General features: G+C 48.7%; 1 protein-coding gene across 2 annotated transcripts in view; it reads left to right on the top strand.

Annotated features, from left to right (window-relative positions):
- The window catches only part of TCP10L (t-complex 10 like), a 13,035-nt gene extending 4,853 nt beyond the window's left edge, over window positions 1–8,182 (top strand). Inside the window, exons 3-8 of one of the 2 annotated variants that reach the window (XM_017883899.1) lie at window positions 170–385; window positions 3,450–3,587; window positions 5,350–5,508; window positions 5,949–6,060; window positions 7,597–7,690; window positions 8,143–8,182. In XM_017883899.1, coding sequence (XP_017739388.1) covers window positions 170–385; window positions 3,450–3,587; window positions 5,350–5,508; window positions 5,949–6,060; window positions 7,597–7,690; window positions 8,143–8,182 — 759 coding nt within the window. Of the gene's footprint in view, window positions 1–169; window positions 386–3,449; window positions 3,588–5,349; window positions 7,433–7,596; window positions 7,691–8,142 lie in introns of those variants that run through there. The other variant, XM_017883900.1, reaches the window with a different exon arrangement.
- The last annotated feature ends 1,653 nt before the right edge of the window (window positions 8,183–9,835 follow it).

Here is a 9,835-nt window from a genome sequence, read left to right as displayed (position 1 = left end):
AAAGAAAGAAAGGAAGAAAAGGCTGTGGTTGTTCTGTTTATCTCATCGGGTGTCTTTTATTCCAGGAATAGTGTTGGTCTTACATCAGAGGGGGCTTGAGTATTGTGCAGATAAATGTGCCCGTTGTGATGTCTGAGAGGTTTTTCTGGTGTTCTCTTCCCACTAACAGCCATTACAGCAGCAGATCATCAGACTCCACCAAGAGCTCGGGAGACAGAAGTCGCTGTGGGCTGATGTTCATGGAAAACTCGGGAGTCCTATAGATGCTTTGAGGAAGCAGAACATGGAGCTCCGAGAAAAGCTGATATCTCTGCAGCTGCAGTGGTGGGAAGCCAGGCAGAAATCTGCAGCGTCCCAACATGCGGGGCAAGAATCACGCGCTCTGGTACCAAAAGTGCATTTGTGTTTTTGTACCATTTGCATTATGTGAAAATAGCGTCCCCATAAAGATGTGGGCTTTATTGCTGAGTGACGTGGTATCGCTCACGCTCCAGGTGGTGGGAGGGGTTGCTAACTTCCAATCAGCTTCACTTCCTGTAAGTAATGATTAATAAGAACTGGATACATCAGGCCTCTCACCTGGCACTCCAGCAGACAGAAGCATTGCCGCCCCCAGGCTGTGTGTCTCAAGTCTAGAGTTCTAAGACATCTTAGGACAACAGCAGCAAACCCTTACTGTGGACTTTACGTGGGCTAGATACAGAGCTGTACGGTCTTACTCTCTATGACGACCCTATGAAATGGATACTAAAACTAACTCCATCATGGCCACGGGCTGGAGAACATGGAGCTGGGATTTGAACCCAGGGTAACTGCAGAGCCAGCTCAGTAGCCTGCCGTCCTTCTGTTCATCCTCGAGGGCAGCTGTGTAGAATGCAATAGAGACCTGTTGAAATGGGGAAAGTTCCCTTGTCCCCCTCACAGGGTGTGCGATGGGGGTGTGGCTCGCTTCTTTGGTTCTCCACTGCTCAAACCTCTAGGGGAACATACAGACCGGCAGGCTGTGGGGCTCTGACCCCACGGCAGTGTCTAGGGGTGAATGTTTCCAGCTGAAGCGCCAGTGGGTGTGTGTTACAGGGCGGGAGCTCTTTGATTTAGCCATCTCTAGGCAGTTTGTGTTTATCAGCTCAATTAGACCCTCTGGCTTATCACATGGACAGAGGGCTTTCTGTGTCCTGGGTTCTTGCCTTGGTGTACCTGAAAAATCAGATCACATGTAGGCTTAGAGGATGGGTGCAAGGTTTTTTTATTGAGTGGTGATAGCTCTCAGCAGATGGGGGAGCCAGAAGGGAGATGGAATGGGAAGGCAGTTTTCCCCTTGGAGTTGGGCTGCCCAGCGGCTGGACTCTCCTCCCATCACCCCGAGCAAACTCTGTGTCATTCCACCAGTCAATGCCCTGTTGGTGTCTGCTGTGTCTGCTGTGTCTGCTGGTGTGCTCTTTGGCCATTGTGTTCTTCTCGACAACCAGCCACTTGTGTCTCTGCCTGCTAGGGTCTCGGGGTTTTTATAGGCATAGGATGGGAGTGTGGCAGGCCAGGGTGGTCTTAGGAAATGCAACATTTGGGCCCAAAAGCAGAAATGCCTGGGTCCATGGGCACAGGCCCGGGGGTGGAGCCCTAGCCAGGGACCCGTCCTTCTCTACCCAGGACTTTCCTGCCCCCATCCTGTATCACTACCCTGCTCTATCCCAAACGAAGAACCAGCATTCTCCTGCTGAAGTAGTCGGTGCCTCCCAGCACCAGCCTGCCTTTACAGAACACTGAGCTTTCACGTTTGATCACATGGCTCAAAGAACCAGCCTAAGAGCGTGTGAATGTGGCCAGTGTTACCACTTCCTTGTCTGGGTTCTGTTTCCCACACATGGGTCTAAGCAACTTGAATCATTAAAATTATACGCACAGGTAATGGCACATGGAACCACGCGAACACCCTCCAAATGTAAGTGGGGATATTTCTTAGCGGATTAAGAAAACTACTAACATTTCCTAGCTGCACTTATTGTGTGAACTTTTAAATCGGTACTTCCAGGACTTAGAATATTTCCGATACAGCACAGTGATTACAACACACACACACACACACACACACACACACACACACACACGCACCCACTGAATATATTCCAGAGGAGCCTGCTCTGTATTCTGTTCTCCAAGCACAGCGAGAACAGCCACAAGTTCCTCTACAAGAAATTATGGGAAATCTTGGAAGTTATTCCCAGTCTTTGGGAGCTCTGCGGGAGCTTTGTTTCCATGGAGATGGCTTCTGTTGCCTCAGAAAGAAAGTGGGTTTAGCCTCTCAGCACAGCAAAGCGCCTGGTCCTTCTGTGGAAGGAAGAGCAGAAGCTGGGCAGGCTGTTCCTCCATCAGAGGAAGAGAGGGGGAAATTGCCACAAATACTGGCCAGGATTGTCCACCTTCTGTGGGGAGAACCTAAGAAGACCCACAGGGATTTTTTCCCTGCATATATTGTATGCCAGTTCCTCAAAAATAGTATCTACTGCCCCATTTGGGTCATTGTGTGTTGGGAGAAATGTAACCATAGCAATTACCCCAAGAGTCAGTGGAGTCTTATTCAGTCTTCACATGCCCTACAGTTTTTGATCATTCTCTTATTTCGAAATTAGAGCTTGGTGAATTTCCAAATATTTTTCCATTCTGTGCATTGTACTGGTCACCATGGAGCTGTTTATAAGAACAAGATCTACGCTCACAAGAGCACACCTGATTTGAAGAAAGAGGATGGGATATGTGAATCCCACACTTTACATATGCATAGGTGTAGCTGTGTGTAGTTGCAGTTTTAGGGACTGAATATCTAAAAGGCTGAGGCGTGAGCACCCACGGAACGCGGGCACGGCTGTATGGGTGAGCCACTCTGGATCTGATATTAAGGGTTCGTTCATAGCAGCTCTCTCCCCTTCTCACCCCCTCCTCCTCCTCAGAGGGGAGAGCGGTGAATAATTTAACATTCCAGACCCCACATACCTCATCCCACCTGAAGGATCACGCTGCTCCAGGTCAGTCTGCTGATAACAGGGAAAGTTGGGAACTTGCATTTTGAACCTTAGACAAGTTGTAGAGATAACACTAGAAGTAGTATCACATTTTCTTCCTCCGTTAACACCTTCCTGGTTGGAGACACAGGAGCCTAAAGGAAGATACGTTGGGTATTGTTTATTCTGTAGCCTTTGGGATCCGGTGATCATTTTGAAACAAGGAACCCCAATAAGAAACACAAAGCAAACATCAGCTCCACAGTTTCCTTCTCAAACCTTTGGTGAGGGTTTCTGTTCTTATCAACGCGTTAGGGGGAAAACCCAGTCCAATTCCCCCTACCTGGTACTGTAATGTTTTCTAGGACATTCCAATTATTCTTGATTGTATTAAAATTTGGATTTATTTTACCTTCGAAAACGTGAACATTTTCCCTGCATTTTGTCTTTTAGGCATTGGAACCCGCTTTTGGAAAAATTTCACCTCCGTCGGCTGATGAAGAGACAATGCCCAAATACGTTGGCCGCAAGAATCAGAGTGTCACTCTCCTGGGACAAAGATCGTCAACTAACAATTCAGCTCCTCCAAAGGTGAACCTTTGTGCTTATCATCTGTAAAGAGCAGCAGAAGTTCTGTACCCAAACACACACAGCCCATCAGCTCCTCACCACACAGTTTCTCCTCCCTGGGTGAGCATGGTGCTCCCTGGAGTCCTGTGTTCTTCCAAGGACACGGGTGCATGCCTTTCAAACAAGATCCCAACCCTTAGCACTTCTTGCTGCAGAGCAGATTCCAAGTCCTCCTGCTGCTTCCCTCTGAGTGCACTCACAGCAGCAAGTGTCTGCTGGGCCAAATGGACTTGGGGGCTTTCTTTCCATGGGTGCAGCCTGCGGAGGTGATGTGCGTGGCACTGTCTCCACGCTCTGTGGCCATTGTGTCTCGGGGCTCGCAGCCTCCCGTGCTCCCTGCTTCTGCACTGCCATCTTGCACCTGCTGCTTGTCGGCGTGGACTCCTCTGAACAGGGGTGGCACTGTTAGCTTGGGAGCCACAGTACAGGATGCTATTTTGTCTCTTGTTGGGAATAGGCCCCCAAATCTGGCCATAAACTGGCCCCAAAACTGGCCATAAACAAAATCTCTGCAGCACTGTGACATGTTTGTGATGGCCATGATGCCCACACTGAAGGTTGTGGGTTTACCAGAATGAGGGCAAGGAACACCTGGCCCACCCAGGGTGGAAAACTGCTTAAATGCGTTCTTAAACTACAAACAATAGCATGAGTGATCTGTGCCTTAAGGCCTTGCTCCTGCTGCAGATATCTAGCCAGACCCCATCCCTTTGTTTTGGTCCATCCCTTTGTTTCCCATAAGGAAGAATGCTTTTAGGTAATCTATGATCTATAGAAACAATCAAATTATCACTGGCTTACTGTCAATAAATATGTGGGTAAATCTCTGTTCATGGCTCTCAGCTCTGAAGGCTGCGAGTCCCCTGATTTCCCACTCCACACGCTATACTTCTGTGCGTGTGTCTTGAATTCCTCTAGCGCCACTGGTTTAGGGTCTCCCTGTCTGAACTGGTCTCAGCAGTCTCTATCAAATTTTTCTTTGTTAAAATTAGGTCCTCTTTAGAACATTCTGCCAGCCAGTGTGTCTCTTCCTGTCCTAGCTTTGTGTCACCCTCATACTCAGGAGGCAAATATTGTGAGTCCTCAGCCAGCAACTGATACCCCCAACTCCTGAAGATGATTTATCCCTTTGCATTCTTTCCCAAAGCAACTGCTGGTCAGATAACACTTTATTCCCTGAAGGAAGATCAGAAATCTACTCCAAGCATTTGTCACAAGTAGGAAAATAGCTTTTTCAGATCTATGAGTACAAAACATCGTAAGTCCCAGGATGGACTGCACAGGCCCAGCCTCCTGTGAGATGTGGACTTCTCTCATGCTCCCTCATGGACCTGAGTTAATCACAGGCATGCTGGGCAATGTACGAGCAAATAGATAACTGAATGGGTGGCTTATCCACGCCTTGAAACCATCACTTTTTAAATAGCGCAAAAGGTAGACAATTATTTTTATTATGCATTTTTGAATTGAGTTTCAAGCACTTTATTTCACTGCTGCCTTTGTTCTACAATATCAGCCACATATTGGAATCCTGAATTCCACAGGAGCGTGGGCTGTAAAATGGGGAATCAGAGACACCAAATAGTGGATGCCATGTGTGTCCTTCTGTAGGAAGCAGAGGTAGAATCATCTAGATTCTGTGATAGCTGGTGTGATGTGTTGCTTAACATTTTTAAATAATATAATGGCTACTAATGCAAACATTTCCCACATTTATTTTCAGCCAATGAGTTTAAATATAAGAATAATTAACTTGTGGAAAACAACACCACAGGAAAATAGAGATAAAAGTCTTTCCGGGAGACGTCAAGGCAGAAGAGCAACACCCACTGGAAGGCCGACGCCCTGTGCAGAGAGACGGAGGATGTCTGAAGATGGAAAGGTGGCCTCGGACACCTGTGTCACTCTACACTGGCTGAATGGAAAATTCAGATTCAGAGAAAGTTCCATTTAGGTCTAATAAAAGTACTCAATTTGTTATTCAAAATAAACCGAGTAATTTATTAAACTGATTATGTTTCTATAGATAAAACCTTGAATTTCTTCAGAAATGTCTTTAATGCTATAAAAGCAAACAACTTGAATTGGGTTTTAAAAATCAGTTGCTTTCCTGAGCTCTGTAGTTGGTATATTTCTGCAGAGTCTTTAAAAGAATTGACCTACCTTGTAGTGTGGAGTGCAGGGCTGTTGGGTGAGCCCTGGGGTCTTGCTGGAAATCGAGGATGGCTGAAGATGGCTTTGTGCTCCCAGCCTTTGGGCTCAAGGTATTGCCCGCTCCAGGGACCTTGTGACAAGGCAGGCCTGTGACTGTCGTTGCTCCAGGCTATGCATCCATCTTCCCGAAGTCTGCAAAACTCGAGGGGCAGAAAATCACCAGTGCAGGCTTCCCAGGCCGCCATGCGGCAGGAGCAGATGGCAGCAGCCAGAGGAGCTGGTGAGCAGGGTCGGGGACTCCTGTTTCCATGCTCCCTGTAAAATGCGGGGCTTTCTTGTGGATACTCGTGAGCAGAACATCTTACTATGGCAAGGACATGTCCTTCATGGAGCTGCCTAATTTGTGGCCACTTTTTGTCTGATTCTCTCATTGGTTTCCTACCTGTGAGACTTGCTGACACCCCCAGCCCTTCACCCCACACACAGCCCACGTGTGGGTCTCCAGGGGCCGTGACTGGAGACCGACATGTGGATTCCGAATCCTAGTGGTCACTTCCCTCTGAGCACACTCCCAGCAGAAGGCGTCTGGCTGGGGCTGGGTGGTCTTGGGTGCTTTGTTCCCCTTTCTCCATTTGCCGGCCCACGGCATTGCTGCCACCCTGATGGAGTGCCCTCTCGTGTGGCACCTACCTGGCCCCTTTCCCAAGCCCCAGTTCTGTCCATGCAGCTGTGGGTGCTTCCTGCACTGGGAGTCCTGCCGGGAGGAGCCAAGAGTGCCCCTGGGGGAGTCAGGAAAGAATTCCCTCTTCACCTCGCTGCCAGAAAATGACCATAGCAGCTTCACGACCCCTGCAGGAACCTATCTCGGTAAAGAAATGGAGCCTATGTGGTGGCCAAGCCTCAGGTGTGGCCGAGCTTCAGGTGTGGCCCTTATGCACAGCACAGCCCAAGCCTGCGGGCACCATTCGCCCTGGGCTGCCTGGCACCTCGACTCCTTCCCATCCTTGGCTAAGGCCTGTGTGGCCCTTCAGGGCCGAACCCGACACTGTCTTCCTCCTGAGTCCGCTCCCCCAGCCTCCTGCCCCCAGGCTGCTTCATGGCCTCTGCAGGGATCTTTGTAGAGGTGAGGCTGCTACTATCTGTCTGCTTCAGACCACTGCAGGCTCTGTGTGCCCTCACAGTCCCCTCGGCACTTCTCTGTGGGGTGGGGAAGCCCTTCCCATGAGGTCTGCACTAGCCTGGCTGCCTTGTTCCTGCCGCCCCCCTCCCCTTCAGGCCCCCAGACAAGATCTCAGTTTACTTGCTGGTGCCGGGCAGAATGGGGAACCTTGTCTCCCACCCACTTGCTAGCATCTGCGCAACCTGCAGGCATAATCTCAGCTGACAGTGACACCATCCTGGGGAAGCTCCCCTGACCCCCGGCTCTCCTGGAAGCCTGTGGTGCTCCTTCACCCTTCATAGGTCCCATAAGCCAGTGTCACAAGGATCCGGCTTTTCTCTCCTGTGTCTGCCTGCCGCGGGACTGTGAGCAGCTTCAGGGCCAAGAGATTGCCTTTCCATCCGTGAATCTCCTGATCCGTTAGAATATTCGAAAGAGAGTGATGCCCAAGAAACACCACGGAGTGTATTCAGAATTAATGTTCCTTACAGGATCATTTGTTGTTGAACTGACCTGACATGTGTCTAGTAATCTCATGAACAAGAGACAACATGGTCATACCTTCGCTTAAACTGAATTTAGCAATCACATTAGGATAATGATACTTCCACAATGTATATGCACTATCCTTTTAAATTTAACTTATTTGCTTTTTAGACAGAAGCTCATCAGTCTTAGAGAGTTCTGAAGGTGGATTTCTCAGCCACGTTCAACCTGATGAGTTCACCGGTTCTTCCCCAAACATTGCAGAGCTGCAGTTAGGTGGGCTGAGTGGCTTCTGCAAGGGTGGCCCACCTAGTTCCCCTGAGGGAGACCTGAGAAGGTGACCTTTTCATCTTGGGGAAGTGACATGCAGAGTGAGTGTCAAGAGATGGTTGCATCTTCTTGACAAGAGCAGAAAATTAAGATGATTCCAAATGTCTCTTTATTTCCTGAAGTACAGTCTTTCAAACAGATTTTTTTTTTTACAGATTTAAGTTGGTTGCATTTAGCACATAGTCAAACAAGATTAATATTTTTTCATGGCTTAAGAATTTCCCAAGTCAAAGTTTCATTTTTTATCATTTTGATTTACAGTTCTCAATTGACATTAATAGACTCGAAGGCAAGAATAGCAAACATACTTCTAAGCCCTAGCTAGTGGTCCACTTGTAACATGCTATATTTTATAAAAAATGTCAATAAAATGAAATTATTTTCTCTACGGCAGGAAATTTGGGCTGTGAACTTCCGTGTGATGTAAAAGTAGGCACCTGGTGGGGAAGTCTGGGAACACAGGTCTCGCTTGTTTTCTGTTCTCCCGAGAAAAACCCACATTCTGTTCTGCCCTTTTCAATATCTTCAGTAGGGGGACGAGTGGGAACATTTTTCTTGGGATTTTATTTTGTTTGGGGATCCAGCTAATGGGTTTGCCTGGAAGCCTCAGGGTTAATGATCTGCATTTAGAAAGAGCGCCGCAGTCACGGCAGGTGGTGTCTCTGTGCGTTATTTGTATCAGGTGTTGAATGTGGCAGTTGTCACTGTGGCCACCCTGACCCCAGAGCAAACGTACGAGTGGGAGATAAACACTTTAATACAACACAAAACGTGGTCCCAAGTCCTGGTGCTGACTGTCCGGGGCTCAGCTGCGCCCACCGACTTAGAGGCAGAGGCTGCAAAATGCCAGAGCAACGTGTGTTTCTCCCAGGTGAAGGACTGGGAACTCTACCTCGGTCCAGTCCTCTCTCCCACTAGCCTAGTGCCACAGTGTCTTGACTTCTGGGCTTGGGTGACAACCCCTCTCCCCATGGCTCCTTGCTGTGGAGTGTGTCCATGGACAAGATCAGCCCACTCCCACCTGCTGGGACAGTACTTTTACCCACCTGCAGGAAGGACTTTACTAGATTAAATCCAGGTTCAAAATGTTAACACAAACTGCCTCCCAACATAGGTGTTTCTGGTGCTTACAGATTTACTATTATGCAAATGCTCAGACGACACACACGACCTACCCTGATGGTTTGGAAGTTGTGCAGTTTCTTAACAAGCAGACAGGTGAGTGACGTCACCAGGAACCCACGTGGGTAGGTGCCTTTACATGTGAGTGTGTAGAGGTGTGGAGACTTGGAGGTTAGCAGATACTTGAGCCCTGTAGGCAAGTTCCCCACAGCAGCAGCTGTCCAGATAATTTGGGGCTTACCCTGCTTAATGCATGTTTTTCGGGTTCTTATCCAAGAACTGTGAGCCTGTGGCTTCCGTGCCAGTGTATAAGTGCACCCAGGTCTGGATGCCTCTGTAAACACCATCAGACCTTAGTCAGGGGCTTGTGTTTTAGCTTTTCTGGGTTGACCTGGCTACATGGCTCGAGCAGCAACCCAGATAAATGGGTGTTACTTATTCGCACAGTATGGTCAGCTCATTGTCCTAAAAGCTACCATATTCTTTCCCGAAGTCTTGCCTGGACTCTAAAATGCCATCCTCTGGGTAACTCCTAGGTCTCTTGGGAACCAGGCTGCACAGCAGGAGGTGAGCAAGCCAGGGGAGCTTTTATCTGTATTTACAGCCACTCCCCATCGCTCCGTTAGGCCCGAGCTCTGCCTCCCTCAGACCAGTGGCAGCATTTGATTCTCATAGGAGTGCGAACCCTCCTGTGAACTGTGCAAGCGAGGGATCTAGGTTGTGCACTCCCTGAGAGAATCTAATGCCTGATGATCTCTCACTGTCTCCCTTCACCCCAAGATGACACCCTCTAGTTGCAGGAAAAAAAAGCTCAGGGCGCCGAGTGCGGTGGCTCACGCCTATAATCCCAGCACTTTGGGAGGTCAAGGTGGGCAGATCACAAGGTGAGGAGTTCGAGACCAGCCTGGTCAACATAGGGAAACCCCATCTCTCCTTTTTTTTTTTTTTTTTTGAGACA

The sequence above is a fragment of the Rhinopithecus bieti genome, unplaced genomic scaffold (genome assembly GCF_001698545.2).
Source record: "Rhinopithecus bieti isolate Rb0 unplaced genomic scaffold, ASM169854v2 scaffold_13207, whole genome shotgun sequence".
NCBI classification, from domain to species: domain Eukaryota; kingdom Metazoa; phylum Chordata; class Mammalia; order Primates; family Cercopithecidae; genus Rhinopithecus; species Rhinopithecus bieti.
The sequence above is the reverse complement of the archived record's forward strand: the minus strand, read 5'-3'. Positions and strand labels throughout refer to the sequence as shown.